The sequence below is a fragment of the Neopelma chrysocephalum genome, unplaced genomic scaffold, assembly GCF_003984885.1.
Source record: "Neopelma chrysocephalum unplaced genomic scaffold, ASM398488v2 Primary Assembly neopelma1_132, whole genome shotgun sequence".
In the NCBI taxonomy this organism is placed as follows: Eukaryota; Metazoa; Chordata; class Aves; order Passeriformes; family Pipridae; genus Neopelma; species Neopelma chrysocephalum.
In genome coordinates, this window is record NW_020897794.1 from 436,537 (window position 1) to 461,579 (window position 25,043).

The following is a 25,043-nucleotide window of genomic DNA, read 5'->3' on the forward strand; positions in this document are numbered from 1 at the left end:
CCTCGTCTCTGAGCCACGCAGATCTTTTCAACTGCTCTGCGTCACTTTTATCATTTCAACATAAATAAAACTCTCTCCAGGCCATTTCTTAATAAAAAGGCTGAGTGGGAGAAAGTGCTGAGTGCTCCGATAGGGCCGGGGAAGGCAGTGGTGGAAACCATTTTCCAGGCTGAGCAGAGGCTTTGATGTGGCAGCTCCGTTCCACAACACCTTCTTCCCCCTCCAGGAACACATTAAAATGTTGGCTCCTCCTGGGTCAAGGAACAGGAGGGAGCACGAGCTGCCAGCTGTGCAAACATCTCCTGAGCATTGGTCAAAAGAGGGTGTTTCCCCCTTGCCCAGATCTGCTTTATTTTACAGAGTTTAACACGATTCCTGCCGCGACACCCGAGAACGTCCAGGAGGGCTGGGGCACAAATGCCAACTGCTTGTGCCTCCAGATAATGAACTGGTTCATCCAGCAATGGGTGACACCCAGGACATGCACAGAAACACGACTGGCACAGAAAGAACAGGAAAAAAATAAGTCTTGACATTTTGCCTACCTTCAATTCTTCCCAAAATATACATTTTTCTAGGCACATACCCGGGCTAAGGACTAGAGGGTGCTATTTATTACTTCCAGCGTTTCAAAGGCTCTTCAAAAACACTTTTAAACCAGTGAAACAGTCTAATTCCTTGACATTAAAGTTCATTGCTGCTCAAAACCACGAAAAACTTCTTTAATTAAAGTAATTTGTTACCTACAGCAAATGGTGATGTTGCAAGAAGGGCACACAGACCCTGATTTCAAATCAGGAATCACCAAAGTTGACACAGATAGAATTGATAAAATCACTATTTCCACACCAGCCTGTGCTGAACAGTTCTATTCTTCCAAGTTATGGGTGATAATTCTGTCACTCAAGTGATAATAATAATTATTATTATTATGTCACACCTTTCCTTTGGCTGATCATGGTAAGACCCTCCTACCAATGGTTTTTTCAACCACACTGGGCAAAAACCAGTAACAGAGTTCAAGTGCCAACAATTATCATGGAATCACAGAATTCCAGAAGGGTTTGGGTTGGAAGGGCTTTAAAAGCTTATCCAGTTCCACCCCCTGCCACGGGCAGGGACACCTCCCACAGAGCAGGGTGCTCCAAACCCTGTCCAAGCTGGTTTGGGACATGAAGGATGGCCAGGTCAGCACTCTGAAAGGGAAGAAAAGCAAAACAAAACCAGAGGACAGAGTTAATTAATTGTATATTGGGAAAACCCCAGCCTGGACCTTTCCACTGGGAAGCTGAAGCACGATTTGATTGTGATCTTTGGAGCAATATTATTAAAATGTTGAGACCACAAAGGCAATGCTGTTCTCCTCGAGGGCCCTGAAAGTTTGCTCAGATTAACAGATTTCAAGACCAGAAGGACCATCTTCTCTTTCCAGGCCACGCACAGAACGTCCCAGAAGCTCAAAGAAATGATTCTTTCCCAAGCAACCCAATCTTGTCTGAAAAGACTTTGACCAACAATGGGGCCTCTATTTTTATGGTGAGTTGTTCCAACATTTAGACTGTTTCATTTTTATGAAATCACTTCTCAGTGCAAGACAGAATTTGTACATATTCTGCTTTTTGGCCTCTGTGCCTCTGTCAACAACACAGAAAAGCTCATTGCACTCAGTTATCTTTTGTGTAAGTCACTAATAACCCAGAGCAACCCAGACAATAACTAATAAACTGAAAAGGACTTTTAAGCCTGAAGTTTTGTTTTCCAGCCCTGGTCCTCCTCTGAGCCCTCATCACTACTGCAATTCTCAACTTCTTTCTGAAGGATGCACACCAGAATGAAAACTTTAAAAAAAATAATAAATTCAACTATTCATTCCTTAAACACCACTGCAGAAAAAGCTTTCACTGGGACTTTCATTATCTAATGGGCTCTCTGCATCCCACCCTTGCACAATAAAAGCTTGAAAACTCCACTCTGTAAGTAATTTTCTAATTCATGGTACTTCACAGATTCATTCCAAACCAGGAAAAGCAGGGGAAGATTTCTGAGAAAGTGCCACTTCCCCCAAATTGTGTGTGCACCAGAGAAATACAAAGCAGCAGAGACATTTTAAGTGCACCACAAATTTGCAAAAAGCATGGGAACACTTATTTCTAAATAAGAAAAACCTGTACCAACCTTAGACACATGTTACTAAAATCTAATCCTTTAAATGCAAGGCAGGGAATTATTTGATACAGCACTAAAATATTTGTGCTAAATACCAAGAGACACAAACTTCACTGTTGCATCTCCCTCAAACTTTTTGATCAACTCTGTCAGCCCAGGAAAAAAAGTTCCACTTTGTCCTTTACTTCACCATTTTCATCAACTCATGGGCACATAACAGAGAGGTTTTTGCACATATTATTGCAACAGATACCACAAGGACCAGCAGCTCAAAGAGACAGTAAAAGGGGAATCCTTGTAGATATTAAAACACTTGGAAACCCCCAAATCACTCTTGTTCTGGCAGCTCTTCCCACTCGAGTGGGAATGTTCTCTGGAGTGTTATGTTCTCTGCCCATAACAGTCCTCACTCTCATCATCATCAAAGACTTTGAGGGGGTTGTTTTGGGTTTGTTATTAAATTTCCAGCTGCCTGGAGCTGCTCCCAGCCCCCCCAGCACCCCGTGTCCCGCCGCATCCCGCGGCATTCCCGGTGCCTAAAACCCAGCACGAGCTGCCTCCTCAGCTGTGGCCTTTGCAGGGAGACCAGAGTGTGACACACTTTCCACTTCACTGAGAAGTGCCACATGTTCCCAAACAGAGCTGTCCCATCACATTCCCAGTGAGTTAATCCAGGGAGATCAGCGGCGTCTCCCGAGATTCGTTTCCCTCCAAGGTTCACTTGACCGTGGCCATGGCGGAGGGGAAGGGCAGCTGGAGCTCCACTTGCAGATCACAATCATTTCTTCTGCTATATTCTGTAGGAGGTTTTGCTTGTGTGAAACCAAACAGTGCTTTCATACCCAACTTACAAACCTGCACTGGCTGCCCTTGATCATACCTTGCCCACACACAAAACTGAAGAAATTTCTGTGAATCTTCAAGAACAAAAATTAACTTCAGAGCAGAACCCAGCTGCATTTATCACACCTCTACCAAAGGTTAACATTTCTATGATCAGCTGCATGATTTCTATGATTAAGCTGCAATCTGGCAGATGTTTCCCCCAAAACCACAAAATTAAGTAAATTTAAAGAGTCGTCCTGCCCTTCTTTACTGTCAAACGCAGCAGAATTCACCACTGAAATAAATGCAATGAATGAAATGAAGTCATTTGTGCTGCCAAAACAGCCACAGAGACCTTCGAGATCATCTAAGATGGCCCAAAACCAACAGTGTAGCAATCTTTGCAGATCAACAGCCAGATGTCACAGCTTAATAGGAAAAAATCAGAATTTTGGGGGGCACAACTCTGAGGGCAAACTGAGGGTGAAACAGCTCCAGCCAAATTTCACCAAGCAGAGAATCCTGTGGAGCCACAGCCAGGTCCAGACTTTATAAATTGCCAGTACTTCCAACACTCCAAATCAACACCAAAGCTTTTTTTTTGCTCTATTTTGAGGCACTTTAATGGACAGAATTTTCTGATCAGAAGTCAGGACAGGTAATACAGATGGCAGCTGATTAATACAGCACATCTCCAATTAATTGTATGTATTTGAGGCCTGTTCCTCTGCAGCCCATGAACACTAAAGGCCTGTCTGTGGGGGGAATACTCAACAACCAGCACTGAAAAGGCTTTACCTGCTACTGTTAACACGGCAAAAGCACTCTGAGGGACCAAACATTCCATCCTGTTGGTTCTTGTAACAGATTTCTCTGGGTTTTCAGGTTTGCTTTTCCCTTCCTGTGCTTTCCCCCCTGTGATTCATGGGGCTGACAGGCCCGTTGGCATCTCCTGCCCTCACCTGCCATCACCCCCAACAAAGGCCACGCTAAGCCGGCGGCTCCACAGCGCCGTCCCAAACCCCGCACCAACCACTTTGGGGATTCAACACTAAGCACAAAACCCTTGTCCCGACCTGTTCCACCTAAAATATGTTTGCCCTTGGTGTCCTTAACGGCCCAGGGAACTCCTGGGGTTGTGCAACACTTCATCACCTCGGAATTAAGCGGCCTCTGCCTCGGGTTGCAGGAGAGGGATCATGAGAAGGGATCTGTCAGCTGCTGAGGGCTCTGCTAAACCTTAATTGTTTCGATGCTAGAGTATGGCTCAAATTACAACTCTGGAGCAGCTTGAAAACAATCCCATCTCCAAGAAATAATGAGAGGGTTTTAGGGTGCGTAGGAACCGAAGCTGAGCAGGGATGAGCTCAGAGCTGATGGGTAAAAGCATAAAAGTGCCGTGAACAACAAAGCTCCAAGGTTCTGGTCACACCAGGTAGGTCCAATTTTCCCCAAGTGCCCATTAATTACATGTTCTTATGTCTTGCTTTGCTTTATGACTCCACACAGACCGTGTTCTACAGAATTCTCACCGTAAGTGAACTCGCTGAAAGCTTTGAAATTATGAAATGATACCTGAATATAATTCCTCTGAACAGGGAGCCCCATGGGCAGCAAAAGGAATCTCCTGCTTTGCCTTAAACTGCTCCTAAAGCTGAAATCCTCCACAAATTGTTTAACACCAAAGAAACCATTAGTTTATCTTGCAGCCTTTTTTCTCTTGGTGAAGCCGCATCCTTTCCTGGAGGACTTTTCATTAAATTTGGAGTAATTTAATAGTTAAACGTGGCTGATATTCCCAGGAGGAATTACAGCTGCCAAGGAAAGGCACACAGAAATCCTGCATTCACAGTCACCCAACACAGTGATGCTGAAATGTCAGACACAGTCATTCAAACTGATTGAAATATTTGATGTTATTTTGTTAATGCCTCCTCTGTAAAACAGGATAATCACACAGCACAAATATTCTATTAATAACTTAAATCACAACTCATTTTAAAATCAAGTTTGTGAGCAACCACCCAAAAATGCATAAGGGGTCTCCTCAGGTGATATTCTGAATGTATTACCTGGTCAGAATTGAAAGAAAGAAAGGATTAAGCAAGATCATTTTTAAGCACTTGCCTTAAAGCTTTTTCATGAAGTAGGAGCCTTCTAAATTTCTATTTTGAATTACTGAAGAAACATTTACTGTTTCCCCCCAAATTAAGTAAATTTAAAGAGTTGTCTTGCCCTTCTTTACTGTCAAACGCAGCAGAATTCACCACTGAAATAAATGCAAACATTACTAACATTTAGTTCTGCATTTCAATTTGGAATTTTAAAGCTAAAATATATCCATTGTGCTTCAAAAAAAACCACAAAAAACCACAGAACTAAAGAAAAAGAATAATGATATCAGATTTTACTGGATTCCATTTGTCATGTTTTAATTGTCTTTTTCTGTACTTTGGAGATTTAAAAGGGCCTCCTCCACGTGTGAATGGTTGAGCTCAGCAAACTCCCCACACGTTTTCTCTGCACGTGAAATATTTTTGGAGGAAAGAAAAAGGACGAGAAGGACTCAGAGAGCTCAGGGTAAGAGAGAAAATGGCATTTACTGAGAGATGCCAAGTTCAAATACTGTCAAGCTGCAGTGAGTTCCTCAAGTGGCAGCAGTTGTGGAACAATTCAGACACAAGGGGTGGAAGCTGAAGCAGTTTGCAATCAGCTGCTCCAACTACCAGTGAGAAGTGACAGCCCTAATTTAGAAAAAAAAGAGATTAAACAGCATCTTCTATGGATTGATTGGTCTCTGATGGTGTTGGAGCCCTCAGAAAAAAACCCAAAAAACTTAAATCATCCTGAAATTGCCGGTTTGCAAAGTATTTAAATCCCTCTTGCAGTATATAACACAGAAATAACCCTCAAACATACAAGAAAACCTAATCCCCGACCGTTCCCCGGCTCTGTCACGTTGATTTATAACAGTTATTTCCAAGATGGACAAAAAAAAAAACCACCCCAGATGCAAACAATTACTCTATTTTTGTAGGCAACAAGTGAGGTGGGTGGTAACTGAGAAATTCGGAGCAACCCTGTCACAATATTCCCGTTTTCTCTCCCCGGCACACACACAACAAACGGCCCCACATCAGAGGCTCGGCGGGGCCTGAAGGGCCACTTTGATTCCAGCCCTGCAGGCATCAGTGGGGACGTAATTAGGGTAAAAAGTTCAAGCCCAGCTCCACATCCAGAGCCCTGCCAGAAAGAAACTTCCTCTCCTTCTCTGGTTCCTGCTGTCCCCTCCCCGAGAAACCACGTTTATCTTTGTGGAGTTTGTTCCTCTTCTAATTAACTTTATAGCATTTAGTGTTGAATAATTGAAGAGGGGAGTTTGGAAGAGGGAAGCAGCAGCAGCCCCTGGAATGGTGCTGGGCATTATCTTTTCCCCGTGGTGCTGCTTTCTGAGTTACTGGGGGAAGGTTTGTGCTCCAGCTGGTTGGATCTGGACCTGTGTTTATCCTCCCATTTATCCTCCCCTCCACCCCCTCCTGGATCGTCACACGCAGGGAAATGAAACTGTGCCTGGGCTCAGACATCTCCTCACTATCCCGAGGATTGCCTGGAAAAGGGTTATCTTTTTACAGCTCCATAAATCAAAAGCTTGAGAAGGTCAAAACTACCCATAGTTCTCACCAACTGGTCAAAGCTTGACCCCAAATATTCATTTTCTTCCAGTTTTGATCCAAGATTAGCAGTTTATTATAGTTCAAAGGTTATTTCTTGCTCTGGTTCACTCAGGCAAACATTTGGTGCAGCAGAGAAACACCAGAGCTTTCCTACCCTGGGTATTTACACGTGGAAGCATCACCTTAATTCCTTTAAAGCTGCATCTCCTGGCACTTGGAACTGTGAGAAAACTCACAGAATTACCAGTAAACACCACTTCAACATCACAAAACCACCTGAAGTTTGTTATAATTACAGAAACGACTTCCAAGAAAAAAAACCCTGGGATCTGAAGAGCTCTTTTTAAGATGAAGAGCATCCCATCTTTAGCACGCAGCAATCCCATCCAGCATCACTACAAGCAATTTAAGCTACTTTATTCAGGGGTTGCACCTCTCAGGATCCTTAAAGCTACCACACAACCTGCTAAGAAGTGAATTTTCCTGCAAGGATAATGTTTTTCATGTGCTGGAAGGGAAGGAAATCTTTGCAAGGCAGTTGATAAGACCACACTCTGCACTTCATGATTCCTTACAGTTTTCCAGCAGCACAAGGGACTCAATCCCTCAAAGGTAACAGAACTGAGAGACTTTTGCCCAACTTAAAAGGTTCTACTGTATTTTTTTTTTTAGACCAAAACCAATTAAAGTTTGCTCTCTAGAAATTAAAACTTCTCCAGGCTTGGGAGCCTTCAAAAAGTGAGGCCGGGGAGAAAAATCCGGCTGAGTTTTGTGGAGCCTTCAATAAAAGACCACAAATATTTTCAACAAACTTCATGAAATCCACGTCATGGTGTCCAACACAATGGAAAATCACAACCAGCTGCCCCCCACCCCATTCCTACGTGTGGCTGTGGTTTAGATCCTTTCCCATGGCATGGCTGAGCCTCTGGCACTGCCAGGTGAGCCCATGGCATTCCAGGCAAAGGCATTCCAGGGAAAACATCCCCCTGAGCAGTGTGAGAACCATGAACAAGGGCTCCATTCATGCACTTCCTTCCCTTGGGTGATCCTTCCCCAAAGCTTTGCTCCTTGACAAACCATTTCACAGCCAGCTCGTTTTAAACATTAAAAGCCACCAGACACTTGGAGCTGGACACTGGATTTTAGCACTGCCCAGTGATTTTAACACATTAATCTGAGAAAATATTAATGCTTTAATCACTTTTTTCTATTCTTACTCACAGGGAGCTGCTTTCTACCCAAACCTGAGCACTCCCACGAGCACATTCCTGAGCTGCAGTTGGGTTCAGGTTAGCAGGATTTAATCTGCAGTAGCCATGTGAATAAAACATGCTTCCTGAAAATCTGCTGCCAATTGATTTGCCTTGTAAACAGATCAGCAGGGGAAAAAAAAAAAAATGCTGGCTAGCCAAAGTTATACATTTTGTTTGCTCCAGCTACTCCTCCTTCTTTAATTTACCCTAATTTCCTCTCTCCTCCCATGATTAAAAAAAGATTACCTCTTGCTTCTCATGCCCTTAAGTGACCTCCATCCAATTCTTCAAGCCATCCAAAATTTTCCATCACTTGACACCATCAAATTAATGCTTCTTTCTAAAAATATATGCTGGAGAGCCAAGAGGCTGCAGTGTGGACAACTGACTGAGCTCCACGAGCTCTGCAGGCCCCAAACTCTGACTTTTTAATCTTCTGCCACTCATTGCTCAGTCAGCTACACCTGATCCTTATCTCATTAAGGCCCTGGCACAGGTTGTCCAGGGAAGCTGTGGCTGCCCCTGGATCCCTGGAAGATTCCAAGGCCAGGTTGGATGGGGCTTGGAGCAACCTGGGCTGGTGGGAGGTGTCCCATGGGCTTGGAATTATATGATCTTTAAGGTCCCTTCCAAGCCAAACCAGCCTGAGGTTCTGTGATTCCATGACCTGGGTTGCACCTCAAGGAGATCTTCAAGATATTTTTTCCCATCTCCTGCTGAACAATTCATTAACAGAAGATGAAATATTCCCACCAGGAACACGGGGGTTGGGACAAATCACTCGTAGGACTTTCCCCTCCTTTGTTTTGCCCTGTTAAAAGAGGGGTGGGTAACAGAATAAAACATTACAGGAAAGGAGTGAGGCCACAGCTCAGGGCTGAAGTCAACCCAAGGAATTCCATCCTCTGTGCTCACTCCCACCTTCCCCCTCCAGCTGACTCAGCTGCACTTTGGGATTCTGGGAGCAGCTGTTTGCAAACCAGGTGACTGAAATCATCTGTGTGATTCAAACAAAAAAAGAGCATTATTTGATACTTGGATTATTTCTGCCATCCCTTTTTCCTTCACAGGTCTACAACCAGCTGAGGTGCCACAGCAGCAGCTCAGAGGTGGCAGCAGGAACTGAGGGGGTGAGGAGGGGTTTGAAGGGGTCTTTGCTGCCAGTCAGTGAACCCCAGAACCACCACAAACCCACAGCTGTGCTGAGACAAGGCTGGTTTGCATTTCCTTCCAGGAATTCTGCCCCCTCCGTGTGATAAACTGCTCAGCTAATGGGCAAAACCGAAAGGAAAATACAAGGGGAAGAAAAAAAAATAAAATCTTTAGGCTAGAAACGAAGTTTGGTAACACATAATTAAGCATAATGGGGTAAACACTTGAGTCATCAGGTTTAAAGTGTTTAAAATGTTCTGTGCTCTGGAGAGGTGGTTTCCTCCTTCAGACACTGCAATTACTCAGCTCTCTCTTCCCTGCCCCTTCTCCCTTTTCTCTGCTCCTCCACACACTTTTATTTCCCTCCTGCCATGGGCACTTCTATTTTTTTTTTTTAGCTTTCTTGTTACCTGTATCATCTACTGGAGGGCAGATCTGCAGTCACTCAAACCAGCATTTATTCCTTAATAATCTAAAATAAAATTATCCCGCACAGTTTCCCTTTAAACTTTGCCCTTGGCTAAAAATGAAGCATTTACTTAAATTAAAGATGTTGGTGCATTTACATTTGAGCACAACAAAAAGCACATTTGATGTATTTTGGACATCTCTGGTGTGTTTGAAGGTGTTTTACACATCCAGTGTGTTCCACACTGTGGCTTCAACAACCCATATAGGGGAAAACAGGAATATCTTCATGTTTCACCACCCAGAAAATTCATTAGTATGCACCAAAACCCATCAACCAATTCTTTGTGTGTGTAAAGATGTTTTTCTTTGTCACCAGGAACCAGCAGGAGTGTCTGCACAAACCTCCACAAGCCCCAAATTCATGCAGATGTTCCTTCCTTTTGGGCTCTCCTTCAATTTGCAAATCTTGTAATCTAAGACTGGAGTTGACTGAACCAAACCTCCAAAGCAGCAGGGTTGGATCAGCCAAAAAACACAGTCTGGTTCCCATTTAATGTGTCAGGAACTGCATCCTTTTTTTGGGGGGCTGTGAAAACTATTGTTTTGAAAAGATTATGGAGTGAATCACGGGCTGGTTTGGGTTGGAAGGGGAACCTTTTAAATCCAACTTCCCTGCAAGACACTGCAGTCATTTTACTGGATGGAAAACCTGTCTTTGAAACACAAAAAACGTGGGGACCAAAAGCCAGCCAGAAACACAGGCAGGAGGCAGAAGTTCCATCCTGTAAATAAGTACAAAATGATGAGAATAGAAACAAAAAAAAAATCTATTGTCAGCAAATTTATCTGGAAATTAATAACAGGTAACAACAAAAACTTATTTGGAAAGGTCAAAATCACCAGGGAAAGAGCAGCAAAATAGGTGCAAACCTGAGCAGAGGAATTAAAAAATCAGAAATTTGGGAGAATTAATAGGAAAAATCCAAGTGATGATCAAGGCTGAACTGTTTTTTCTCCAGAATCATCCCCTTTGGCACATGACCCTGACACGTTTTAGACAATAATCCAGGTGACTGGAGTAAAAACACCAAGTGTTCTGGAATAAAAGCTGCAGGAGAAATGCAGTGTTTTCTTCAGACTGATGATTAAGCATCTGTTTATGTGTCCACAACCAGAAAGGTTTACAGGAAACAAGGACAAAACCTCGAGTTAAGAGCAGAACTAAAATCGTGCTTGAGGTTCCCAACACAGCCAGTGGAGGGTTCTCCACAAATTGTTCTTTATGCACAATAGAAATATAATCAAATTAGCTGAGAATGTGACAGAAGGAAAAAAGCAAGTGCAACACTCGAGGCAGTTTGAAAGGAGTGTGACTCCAGCTGAGGGCAAAGCAGCAAAGATCTCTTGATGTGAGAGCTCCACACAGAAAACAGGCTCTGAAAGGGCTCCCAAAAACAACTTTTGCTGCAAACTGTAAATACAGAAAAGTGTTTTGGGGTTTTCTGTTGAAGGTTTCCCACCAAGAGCAAATTGGTGCTTTATCAATCCCCTTTTCTTTTTAATGAGGGTTTTCTGCTCACAGGGGAAAGTCTGGTTTTAAATTATCTGTTTCAGATATTTAACTGCTGATAAGAACCAACCCAAACCTCTCCATCCATTCTGAAAATACATGAGGGGTTTTTTTTGTAGAAAAGCAGAAACTACCCATAATGTTTGAATTATTTTCCATTAACTAAAGGAATGCAATAATACAATATTAATACAATAATAAAATTATTAACTAAAAAGTGAAAATAATGATCCTTATAGTTTGTCCATTTATGAGGTATCTCAGCTTCTAAAATAAGGGTGTGAAGGAAGGTTTTTTCCAACCAACATGTCCTTTTTTATGATTAAATACACTGCCTGGATTAAGACAAACTCCTACAAGAGCAGTATTTACATCTCTGGTGCCACACACTCTCATTTTTAAACAGTTATTCTCACAGGGCAGGAAAGAAAAGGAGAAAAAAAAACCCACCAAAAACAGTTTTGCAAGTTGCAAACAGGTTAAAAAAAATAATCACTTCTCTGCTGTGGCTTTTAATTTAAAACATTTCACTCGGGTAACAATAATATTGTAGTTAAACACAGAAATAAACCAGAGAAATCTGAAGGTTTGACAGTCTTCCTCCACACCCAGAGTGATTAAATCCTTAATTGAAAAAGGTGTGGCCCAGAATTAGTCTTACAACTGTAAGAAGATTTGCTTCAGCTGCTCAGCCTTTGAATGGCTGTGTAGGGGATTACCCCTGAAAAGCAAATATTTTCCTGTAGGTAGAGATATAAATCCCGGGCATTGTCATCAAACAGACATAAAATATCTTAAGGGCCTCTTCTGAAGAGGAGAGATACAACCACACTGGCCAGAGAGACTGTAAACTCATTTTTCTAACTCAAAAGAAGTGGATTTAACACATATTTTGCTAATAAATGGTGTGTGGCTGTAACAATGAAATCACTTCGTGCTTGGAGCTCATATGGGACGTGACTGCTGCTTGAAAGCATCTCCTAATTACTTTTTAAGACACAAAGATTGCTTTAGACACTTCACAATAATAATTCTGACCAGAATTAATGTCAGGAAAGGTTAATCATAGAATTGTGGTTACGCTGAGAATGAAATAAACTTAAAATACCTCTTTATTTATTTTACATCTCTTTTTTGTTCCTTTCCAAAAGCTCAGATCGTAGGAAAACAGCCTGTTGACACACTGAAAAGAAGTTTAAAACCACATCCCACGAGCAAAAAAAAGGAAGAGAGCTTTAAAGATGTCATTTCCTGGGGCTTTTAGATGATGTTAAGATTTTTATATATGATTTTATATCCTTACCCAGAGGATCCAATGCTTTTGCACACGCCAAGCAGGGGCCGTTTCTCAGAGAAATTATCACATTTCTGGGCACCTGGGAAGAGGGAAAACAAACAGTGAGACAGAGCTGTTTGTGTCACCTTTGCAAGCACAGGTAGGGACCAAATCTATGGGGAGGATATTGAATATACAACATTAACCTGTGAAGAGATAATATAAAACAGCCTGGACAAGAAACACAAATTACAGTCGTGGACACCGAAGAACTGGCAGAGATGGGAGGGAATAACAACACCAGAAACAAAACCTGGCCAGGGCTGGGGGGTTATTTTGGTTCCTTCCATGGGGGTTAAGGATTCTGTGAATTTAATGAGGGATATTTGTTGGCTTCCCAGTGTTTTATGAAGGACTGGCTGTGCTGAGGTGTCCCCAGCCCTGGGAGGGTCTCACACCTCACCTTCCACGTTGTTCTGCTGAGGGGTAAGTGGAGCAAAGAGGGTCAGCCCTGAGAGAAAACATTTCTCCCTCTCTGTGCCCAGGGAGGCAAGAAAACACCCAAGAAAACACCAGGTTACACTCAAAGAAGTTCCACCAGCAAGAGATTTAAGCCTTTAAGAAAGAAACCCCTGGTGAGATTCAGGCTTCTCCAAGGGAAACCCACCTCTAAGGACAGATTTAATCTGTTTTTCACAGTGGTTTCCCCAGCCCAGCCCCAGGTTGGTTGTTCCCTGCTCTAACTCAGCTGCTGGGACAGTTTTCCCAGCCCTGGGATCCTCTCCCACCCCACTGGCACCAGGGTTGGGATGAAAAGCAGCCCCTGGGTGCCCCCGGGCTCAGTCACACCTTCCCCCAGCACAGCCAGGCTGTTAAAGAGGCCACACTTCTTAAAACGGGGCTTTAAGAGTTTGGAGAACTTTGCTTTAACTGCTGCAAAAACAGAAATAAAACTGAAATTGAGACAAAAAAAAAAAAATCTCACTTCTGCTTGTGAACAGTGTTTTACTGAATTCCAGGGCCTGTTCCTGCCCAACTTAAATAGGAGAATAACAACCAACACCACCACTTACTGAATTTCCTCAGTTTTCTTTCAACCTTTGCCTTTTTTATTATCTATCTATAGCTCTGGATGTGTGTGGTGAACAATGGAATTTCATTTTTTTCCTCTCCTCCCTTACAGGCCAAACCCCTTTGATCTCTAAAGAATATCAGTGATATAAGTCTGCTGAAAACTTTAATTCTCAAATGCTGGTGCACAGCACTAAATCATTTATTCAGAAGGGCACAACAATTAACAATATACATTTTCACATAACAGACTCTGTTAATTATTAATATATGCACTTAATTTGTAACAAACACTGTTCAGTCCTCTCATATGCAGGAGGAGAAATCTTCCCTCCTACACATTTGGGTATTTAGAAAAAGTCAAACGGGTCCCATCAATAACTCCAACATCAACAATAGCTTTGTGAGTAACCTAAAACAGCCAAATGGATTTTCCTTTTATTCCTATTATTTCAAGGCCTTTTGTGAGTCAAACCTGGACTGTATGTACTGACCTGTGAATTGAGAAATGAAAACATGCAGTCTTCTTAAAATCTGGCAACCCATTTGTTGCCTTCAGTGCAGGGAACACATGAATTTGTTCTGTTCCCAGAGAGGGGGAAATGCTGATTACCAGGAGTTCTGACACTGATTTAAGCAGAGCCAGGATTTCACCTGAAGGATTTTACTCTCCTTTATATTAGGGTTTAATTTAAGATTTATTAGAATTAATTCATGCAATTCTTTATGGTCTAATTCTCAGTTTAACGACAAGGAGGGGGAAGAAAGGTGGTGGGGAGCAGAGGGAAACCAAATCCAAAGGAATGCCAGTTTTAATCCCCACAAAATTTCCACAATAGGTGCTTAAACTTCTCATTTTGGTCTGTAACGACCAAGGCCTTCGTTTTTTTTTGTTTTAAAAATCCATTTTCTCCTCCAAATACTTTCAGAATGTAAATATTAATACTGTGGAAAAGGATCATTATGGGGAGGGCACTAAATCAGGTTAATAGCTGCCCCATTCATGGGATTGCAGAGTGCCATGTGTTGGGCTCTGTGCTGCTTAATGGAGGCAGTTCTGGGGTGGGATTTAATCTTCCAAGTTGTGGGGAGGATTAATTCTCATTTGTAAAATTGTGTTTATTTGCATGTGTGATGCACTGACGTTGCACACACCTGCTGCACCACACAGTGTTTAACGAAATGCAGGGGGATGATTGAAATGAAAAGCAGCTCCCTCTAAATCCCCCCGAATACAAAAAGTATGGAAATCCCGTTGCAAAGTCTCTTTCTTAAACTCCTTTTATTCTAAATCCTTTTAATTCTGTCATATAACACTACAGCATTTATAAAATGCTGAAAATCCTGACAAATCACACAATTAAAGTAATGAAAACTGCCCTTCCTGCCAACGAGGCACCACCTTATCTACAGCTCCATTTAGCTAAATGATGGATGTTTGGGGTTTTTTTTAAATGTAACTTCAGTTAGGAGACTTAAAATTGAAAAAAAAAAAAAACAACAACAACAAAACCACATCTGTGGCTAAAGGAAATGTCATCCAAATCAACATCTAGAACTTTATGAAGTCAAAAGGTTATCCACACGTAAGCTCAAAGCAGCTTAAGCACTGTCCTGATGGAACTGTGAACGGAGATTTGGGGCCTGCTGAGGCCTCCCAATAGTGCCAATAATGAGAGCAACAACAACAACAGCAGCAGCACATCTTTATGCAGATAAAAATGGACCCCAGTGATTTCCACAGGAAGCCAAAAGCTGCTCAAAGCTCTGAGAATTCCCCCTGTTTCCCACGAGTAGAACTGGCTGCGTTTCACACCCTGACTATTCAGCAATGGCACATTTGCACCCTGGGCTGTGTTTCTCTGCTCTGTAATTCCATTTATCAGTCCCAACTCAGTCAGTTCACAATGCAGTGCATCCCCTGGCTGACTAAAACCCTCCTATTTCCACCTAGTCCTCGAAAATCAGGTTGCATTTGTGGTCCTGCCCCACATCAGTACCTGGGAATGCACGAGGCCACGGGGCTGGAATTCACCATGGATGGCTTCCAATCCCTCTTTTCCTGCTTCTTTTCATGAGTGGAGGGTTGATTAAAAAAGGAAATATCTTCCTTGACATTTCTCAATCGCTCTGATTTTGTGTCTGCTTTCTTATTGAACACAAATGCAAAAAAAAAAATCCACCTTGAAACAGAAGTGACTCAAGTCAGTCCTAAAAACAGTGTGTGAATTCTTTCCCCAGCTCCAGGGCAGCACCTATAAATGTTCCATTTCCTGCAGGGATGAACTTTAACTGCATCCCTCCACATCCTGCCTGATCAGTGGTGCTGTGGCTGCTGCCCTCACCCCAGAAATTCAGGTGCTCCTTTAGGATCAACATTCCTGACCATGAACATCCCGTTATCCCACCTCCCTTAACTCCCAGCACCACCCAGGCACTCCAAGGTTTCAAAGTCCTTCTCCAGCACCTGCTTTTTACACCCCCAAAAAAGCCACCACCCTAAAAAAACCCCTTCAACTCCAGTTATTTCCAGCTCTGCTCCCTCCTCAGCCCATTCCACCCTCCCAGTGAAGTTCCAAGAAGCAACAGTGGCTGGAGAACAAGATCTTGGCAGCTCTGCCAGACACAGAAGCCTAGAGAAAGGTGGTTTTTCTTCTTTTTTTTTTCTGCACAGCATCATAATTTAGTCTCTGATAATTATACAGCTTCTCTACGAAAAAAAAAATTAAAAAATGACCCTGAAACATTTGTTAAGAGATCAATGTTTCCAGAGTCCCTCACGAACTGAAGATGGGTAGAAATATTTTATTTTGATTGAATCTTGCTTGAAAAAACAACTTAAAAGACCTACCAGTCTAACAGGGTGAAAGTTTAAGTGGTCATGATGTGGCCAGAACTGAAATGGGGGCAAACAGGTCAGTCCAAAGCTTCAGAGAAATTGGTATTTTAAAATGCTGTGCTCCAAAATTCTCCCCTGTAATATCTGTGGGAGCCTTACTTGCTGTGCTGGGCAATTCCATCCTGTAATTTGTGCAATCCAGGGACGTTCATTATCCCAGAACAACCCACAGAACAGGCAGAGGACACCAAAACCCAAACACCTGCAGGACCAAACAAACCAATTCTGGTCCCAAGTGCTGCTGGTTCAGCTTTGCAGGGCCAGACAGAGCCTGGAATTAGTTTGGCCTTGGGGGGGATCTCAAACCACTGAACCACCCACGTGGCTGAACAGGCACAAACCTCCCATCTGCCTCCCAAATATCAGAGTTCTGTACCTGCACAGAGACCTGAGGCAGCTCTGCAGCCTCAAATCCCCTTTTACCAACATCAAAGATGGGAGCAGTGGAGAACAGCAATAAATCTGCTGCAAAATTGCAACTTCCAACTCTGATTTCTTTTATTTCCTTTCTTGTTTGCTTTCTCCCCATCCCCCTTATCAGTCAATTTGACTAAACAGTCCAATTCACTGGGAGATGCAGGGCTATAAAACCATCTTCCTGCAAGCAGCACAATCTAGAAAATGGCAATAAATTAATTCAGCTGGCTGGGGGAATTTATTTTCATAATGCTGAGACGTGGAAATGGGTTTTACAGACAATGGCTGATCTAAACTCCATCACACAAGCCTCTCACTGGGTCCCTCTCCCCAGGAATTCCCACACACAACGTTGCTCCTGCAGCTTTCCAAGCTTCTGGATTGATTTTTAAATGGGACAGCACAAGGCAAAGCAGGTATTTGGCCAGGGGGTTGTAAAATGACCTGGGGTAAGGAAGGAAAAATGGAAGGCTGCAGCAGTGACTTACTTCAGAAATCATCAATAATCTGATTTTGCAGGTAAAAGAACAGCAAAGACAACTCAAGTCCATGTATTATTTCCTCAGCACTGATTTTACAGATATATCTGCAAAGGACCCCAAAATGAAGCCAAAACACAACACATTTTTAAAACTACTAGAAGAGCTCTGAAGCTTTTTTTATCAGTGACTTCTGCTTGGTTCTCTCACCATCTCTATCTACAATGATCTTCCCAACTGTAGTTTCCTCCTCACAGAGAACTGTAGCTAAATTGAACTTATTTTTTACTGAGACAGAAAATCCCAGTGCCCAGCACAAGGAAATAATGCTGAAATAAATAAGGCTGAAATAATGCTGAAATAATGTTGAAATAATGCTGAAATAATGCCAGCACTCAGATTTGGAAGGGAAGAAGAGCCAGGCCAGCTCAGATGGCTCAGCAGGTATTTACCTGTGGCACAGCAGTGCCAGGGCCCAGAAATCCTCTTCCCAAGGCTGAAATTATTCTCTCATAGTCTAAATATCAGCTCTGCAAGCCCAAAATCTGGTCACAGTGAAAACCTTCAGCCCCCAAGAAGGGGGACTGAATTACATTTAAATTGTCAACTGCACAAAGTAATTAAAGCCACGTCTCCTGTCGAAGGCAGTGGCAGGTACAGCCTGACCCCAGAGAAGAGTTAAAAGATTTTTAGCATTATTTACAGAGATCTGTCCATTTTTCATGGCCAGGCTGCAGAGCAATGAGACATGAGACATCAAAGCTCTGCAGTGCTGGGCCAGGTCAGGCCTGTTGGCTCAGCCTGGCAGAGCTGCCAGGTCAGAGCAGCTCCAGGAGCTGCCCCGGCCTGGCACAGCTCCTGAGCACACAGAGCTGCCCACAGCCCAGCTGGCAGCTGCCAGGGCCACCTCCAGGGCCACGAGGAGCACTCAGAACCTGCTCCATCAGACTGCAGGAGGTCTCCTGTGCCTCCTGTGCTCTGCTGGAACACTGGGGCATTGTGCCGGGCAGCGCCCGCCGCTGCAGAGGATCCCACATCAAAGGACTGGGGGGGTTTGGAACAAAATAGTTGACAAACTATTAAGTTCTGCTACTGTAAAGTCACCAAGTCGAAGCCATGAGCTTTCCTTTCACACCTGGGAATGAGCTGCTTATCACCAGCTAAGATCTGTTTTCAGGAACGTGCCAAAATCCATCCACCCAGAGATTCCTATTTGCAATAATTCCCTTTTTACAGCTTTACAGTAAAATAGTGTTTGAGCCTGCTGATGGTAATCAGCTCCTCCTTGACAAACTCCTTTTATTTTGTTCAGAATCATTAAAGCTCATGTGTTAGTTATCTAAGGCCTCTTATTACAGCTTTACTTTTATCTGATTCCAGATACTGGTCAATGATACATTCATGTACTTTTAATCAAAGATTTATTTAAAGCAAGCCATGTAAAAAGAGACCAAAACATGCTTTTAAAAGGTTTGGCTTAATTTAATATGAGCTAATTTGAATAGTTTTCTAATGTAACAACCACCATTGTCAGATGCTAAATACATGGAATTTAGAGACAGAAAGCCAGTGACTTCTTGAAGGAGTTCATGAGCAGTGTGAGTTGACTGAAAAATCAAAAAGCACTATTTTATCATCAGAAAAAAACAGAATTTGCAGGTTCCTCAGTTAATTCATTTTAATTTCCATTTACACTTCCCTTTCTCCTTTTTCTTCCCCCTTTGAGAGAGGAAGGGGCATAGACATCCCTTACTTAATACATATAATAGCAAAAGAACAGCTCATCAGGAATTGTGCAGTGTTCCTATAAATGGAATAAAAGGCACAAAATGCTTGGGAAGTATTTTACCTTGTTATTTTAACCTATAGTAGTTACAGAACCAAATACACTCATGCTTTGTATATTCCTCTGCTCAGAAAATCACCAAGACAACATATAACAAGTCCATTAAATCTTGAACTTTCTCCATTTGCTTTCTTTGAAGCACACAAAATTATTATAATTTCCTGGTTTTGTAATAATTTGAAAAATTAGATTTTAGGCTGTATTTTTGGAGTTCACTAATTAATTCATAACTTATTACTGAAAACTGTAATCCAGCATAACCCCAAAACACCTTGATCATACCAGATATTAGCAACTAATTTAAATCAAGAAGTTACTGCCTTTCTGTCTCTAAATTCCATGTATTTATCTGACAGTGGTGGTTGTTACATGAGAAAACCAGAGCCCAAGAGCTGTGAGGCCTTTCAGAAGTCTACAATTGGATGGGGTTTGGATTGAACAGGGTCATTTTTAAAGGGATTTGCTCGTTGTACAGTTGCTTAAGTTCTGCATCAAGTTCTTCCAAGGGTTAACTCAATTTCTGGAACAATCCTGTTAAACTAAGCAGCTTGGCTTAGGACTTGATAAACCAAGTATTTAAGCAGGGGCAGAGAGGAGGTGCCTGTTGGCACTCGAGGGATGACAAGAGTTCAACCCCTAAAAAGGTCAAACTGAGGGAAGTTTACATAAAATTGAACAAAGCAGAAGCTACCCCCCCAAAAAAACCAATTCTGTTGTTTTGTTATTTCTACTAGAGGGGAAAAGAAGCTTTTCTGAAGAAGTTCTGCTGGATTATGAACCACATAACTCAGAACTTACTGATTTGTGGGGCAGGTAAAATCCGTGCGGCTCGAACGGGCCCGTGGCGGATGGAGAAGAGCTCCTGAGCTTCACCACTGATCTGCAAAACACAAGAGCTGGTAAAAAACCCACAGATACTTATAAAAATAGACATATTTAGCAGGTGAGACAGCAGGTATAAAGACAGTGTAGAAAAGGGAGGTAGGGAAGGAGGTTGGGAAGACTCTGCCTTTCAACTGTGACTCCTCTCAAAGAGAACATCTCTTGAATTAACTGTTCATGACTGGGTTGGTAAAAAAACAACAGATACTTATAAAAATAGACATATTTAGCAGGTGAGACAGCAGGTATAAAGACACTGCAGGAAAAGGAGGTAGGGAAGGAGGTTGGGAAGACTCTGCCTTTCAACTGCGACTCCTCTTAAAGAGAATTCTCTTGAATTAACTGTTCATGACTGGACATGTTGTAGGAGAAGCAAGGTTTGAAGGGGACTGCTGAGCAAAACTCACAAAAATCCAAGGAATCTGCAACACAAGCATCTACCCCACGTTTCACCTGCTTCTGAGAGAGATGCCAACTGCCCAGTGCCCGAGAGCGGCAAACGCGGGGGGTGAGGGACGGGAGAATTCCGTGTGTCGGGTCATTCCAGACTCACCAGGTGTGAAAACCACGGTTAAAAATAGGTGGGCAAACTGCTGAAGTGTGTCACTGATGGCAAATCTTGAAAAGATTAAGCCAGGAGTGGTTAAAAGCTGGATTTCCAGACTTCCTGCAACGGTCGGTCAGAGCGTGTTTTCCCGACTGCCGGGTAACGGATCCGACACGGAACGTCAAACTCCAGGAAAATGGCAAATGTTATGGAGCTCATTTCCAACCAACCAACAGCTTAAAACAGATGTAATGAGGCTCAGAGCACGGCCAAGGCTGGCACAGAGTTCTGCCAAACAGGCAGCTTACAATATCAGAGGGGAACACGCTTTGGAATGAGGTTCTTAGGAGTCAATAAACCGTAAATTCGAGTGAACTTTTGGAAATGTCACTTTATGGCTGTTTCCATTTCTTTCTGCACTCCAGCTCACACGTTCAGAAAGTTTAAATGCTCCTACTGTTTGACCAACAAACCCTAAATACAGCACTCCAGGCTCTCAGCTCAAGTCTGGTCTAAACCTGGTTATTTATCATCATTGCTCTGGAGAACGTGGAGAATGAAACCCACGCCAGTGAAGCACAAGTTTTAGTAAAATTACTTTGAAAACATTATTTACTACAGAGCCAGCCCACTTTTCTGCCCACAGCAACACAACATAGAGAACTCCTGCTTTTCCCAGTTATGCCTGGAATAACAAAGCTACACAAATGTGGGGAAATCACATTTTAAGCCATTTTAGCTTTGCAGACAGGTACCAGTTCCACTGAAATCCAACTGGCATTCAAGGATATCAATTATCACTGCTGGTAATGACACCATCAGAGTTATTCCTGATGAACAAAACCAGTTTTAAAACTCTAATCAATATGAGAATTCATCCCTTGGTCTACCCTTCTCTTATTTTATTAGGCAGATGTTCTCTGATCACAGTGGATTCCCCTCTTCCCTCCAGCAGCATCATCTGAACACACATTATGGTGCTTCAGCTTTTGCAAAACAAGTTTAATTCTCCCCCAGGGACAGCCAGAGGCCTCTGCTCTGAACAGCTTCTCCACCAGATTCTCCACAAGGCACAGGAATGATGGTCAGGAATCAGCTCAGCAAAGGTTTCCTGATTGATTTTAACTGATGGTGAGCTGGGAGGGCAGCGTGGAAAAAAAAAAAACCCATCAAGATAAAAACATCTGCATCCAGAAAAAACAGCTTGGAAAAATGTAGAGCAGAGCTAAGCAGAAAATGAGAAAAATGAAAGAGAGACAGAGCAATAAAGAGATGAAAAAACTGAAGACAGCAGCACGTTCTCTATCCATCAGAACACAGCAGCCCTGGGAAAAGGGGAGGGAGGAAATGGAGAAGAAGAAAAATACAAGGTTTTGGGAACTATTATTATTGGCAATTAAAGCTTTTTTCCCCCCAAAAAATGCTGTTTCACACGTGTCTGCACAACACTGGCCACGAATGAAACCAGGAGGGAAAGGAACCAGCACAACAAAGGTACGGAAGGAGTGATTCCCATAAAATATCCCAACCCAAGGCAGACACCTCCTGCTCCTTTCTAACTCTGCCAGCACATCAGCCCCAGCTCCCACCTCCTTCCAATAAAGAGCTGGTCCCCAAAGGAAGGCACACAAAGAAGGCCAAACCTTCTCAGCTCAGGTTCTGCTCTTAAATATCCTGAACTCCAGGAGTCTGTTTATTTAGACTGGGATGCCAAGACCTGGCAGAGCTCAAAGCTGAGATTTTCAAAGAAAAGCCTAAAAGGTCCAAATACAAATGTAGTTCATTTGTACTGAAGCATTTAACATGAAAATCCCAGCCCAGCTCTTCTCGGGCATGTCATGCTTTTACTTTTTAATAATTAATAATCACTACTTGAAAGATAATTTATTATTTCATACTGGGGGGGAAATGCCAGAGAGAAAGGTTCAGTGGAGTAACCAAAGCCACAGGATCTGACAGTGGCAAATATGAGATTATGAGTCTTTAGCTCCTGTTCTGAGAGCGCTGCAATGTTTAATACTGCAGGGTAACAGGTCCTTTCCTCTCTGCCTGGGTAGGATCCTAAATCATGGCATGGTTTGGTTCCAAAAACCTTCAATTGTACAGCTCATGTGCCCCTGGGAGCCAAAAAAAAGAGCAAATTTTAAGACATACCCCCCCTGGAGACTCTATAATGAAAATACAAGATGCCACCCAACCACTGGCATCTCGTTTGTGAAGGAAATTCAAATTCACCAAAAGGAAAAGTCTACAAAAGTCTGGACCTACAAATTAATACACTAATATTTAACCTACCATAGCTTCATAAAATAACAGGGTTTTTAAGGATTTAAGTTGTGTGCCCTTCACTGTTCTATAGACAGGGCTTTGCACATTGTTGTGCCATGAATTAATCAGAGCTTGGTTGTGCCTTGGTTTGCTTGGCACTGAAATATGCATTAGGGCTTTGAGTTCAAGATTTCCTCTGGCTTTAATTATCTTTTTTTAAACACTACTACCACCAGCAGAAGCTCCAGCCATTTGCAATCTCCTAAAATTCTGAATTAACTGTGGTTAATGTTATGCCCTTGATATAACACAGACCTTTATCACCAGTGCTGAGGCCACACAGATCAAATCTGTCTCTTCAGGGGAGAGGGGCTGGATCTTCCTGCCAGTTCAGCCCTGAGACAGCCAGGAGAGAGCTGAGTTTTCCTGGGAATGGGACACTTATTCCTCCAGGAACTCAAGTGGGACGAGGAACTGGTGAAGGCTCCATCCCTGCCAGCCCGGGGCACATGTGGGCTGGGCAAGGCTCAGGAAAAAGGCTCCACACATCCCATTACCAGTCCCTGGAGCTCCACAGTCTCACACAGGCACAGACAAAACATAAATAGACTTTGTGAATTGAAAACAGGGCTGTAAATTCTTCAAAAAGCACCTGTGAGGAGCGGGGCCGGGGCTGCCACTCTGGACGGGCTCCAGCTAAGTAGCAAGTCCCCGTGGCAGCTCTCAGAGCTCTTAAAAAGGTTTTCCTTTCCCCATTCCAAAAGCCAAGAATACTTCCCCCCAAGCAGGTTTCAAGAATTGGATATTAAGCTGTAAGAGCAGCTCCAGGTACTTGTTTGTGTGGAAGAGTGAATCCAAAATGACAGCCCCGAGCTGGGCTGAGAGAACATCTCAGCTTTCCACAACTCCCAGCCCTGCGTGGAAAGCTGGAAGCAAACAACACATGGATTCACATCCCAGCCCCCAAGGAAGTCTTCATCACCCTCTTCCAATGCCAGACTGAAGGAGGAAGAGCTCCTCTCTCCTCCACTTAAGACATTTTGAGCTTAAAATATGACAGCCCAGAAATGTGGAGCGCTGGTTAATTTTCGATGACAGAGCTGCATTGTTTGGAACATACCAGTTTGCACCCATAAAAAACACTGAACAAAGGAAGTTTTGTTCACACTAAGGATAAACTAATAGTTTCCAACCATAGAAAATGGTTTTCACATGGTGGGGAAAAAAAAAAATTAAAAAAAAAAGTCAAACATACACCAAAGTGAAAGAAAATTGAGTTCGGAACTCAATGTTTAAACTACTGTGCAACTACAGAAAAGGAAACTGGGGAATTTGTAAATGGAAAAGGGAATGAATTGGGATGTTATGACAATAAGCAACTGACAGATGCCACCACAAAATATTGCTGGATATAATCACACTGGGTTAAAGACAACTCGCAGTCATTGCACTAAGGACAGAGCAGGGAAGGACTGGAAGCAAAAGGATAAACTTTAACACTTCAGTTTAGAAATTCAAACCCTCTGCATTTTCATTCAAACCAAATATCTTGAATTATCTAGAGATCATAAGGATTTAGATGCTCAAAGGATGCTACAGACATCTACTCCAGTGACTGGGCTGAGTGTGAAGTGGCACCCAGCACTTTAAATTATGACAGTGCTATTGAAAACTGTGCAAGACCATAAAATTTCTTGCACACACCCTCAGTGTGAAAACCCCAAAGCCTCAGAAAATTGTTTGTAAAGTCCCTCAGACATTTCCCAGGGTTACTAGGTCAGGTTGTTATTCCATTTTTCCAAGTGGCCAATGCAAGGCTGGACAGTGGTTCCCTCTAGCAGGAGGCCTGGACAGAGGAAGGATTGCAGCTCAGGATCCCACAGCCTTGGAGGATTTTTGCTAAATACACATCTGTGCTTGTTATTAAAAGTCCCCTTTGGTAGTTCCTGCTTTATTCAGGAATAATATATATTATTCAATATATATTATTTATAAGGTAGTTCTCCTTATCCAGCTTGATCTTTCTTTTTTAATTCCAACATGAGCCGTCGAATTAAGACAATTTTTCTACTTTTGAAACGTCCAGTGTGCAACAAAACAAAACTTATCTGCCCCAAAAGCAGCCAAGATGCATTTCCCTGAACAGGAACATCCAGAGCAGAGACTTGGACATCACATGAGGCAGAAACCAGTTCCAACCGTGCTCAAAACATGGAGCTGGGAGCGAGGGCAAAACCCAATTCCAAACAAAACTGCGCCAGATTTCTCCCCCAATTATCAAATAGGAACTTCCAGCCTGGCTTT

General features: G+C 42.7%; 1 protein-coding gene across 11 annotated transcripts in view; it reads right to left on the reverse strand.

Annotated features, from left to right (window-relative positions):
* The window catches only part of BCAS3 (BCAS3, microtubule associated cell migration factor), a 318,264-nt gene that overhangs the window by 282,122 nt on the left and 11,099 nt on the right, over positions 1-25,043 (reverse strand). For all 11 annotated transcript variants that reach the window (XM_027698677.1, XM_027698675.1, XM_027698676.1 and 8 more), the window contains 2 exons: positions 19,841-19,922; positions 12,358-12,430 (listed from right to left, as the gene is read on the reverse strand). In XM_027698677.1, the coding sequence (XP_027554478.1) occupies positions 12,358-12,430; positions 19,841-19,922 (155 nt within the window). The remainder of the gene's footprint in view (positions 1-12,357; positions 12,431-19,840; positions 19,923-25,043) is intronic.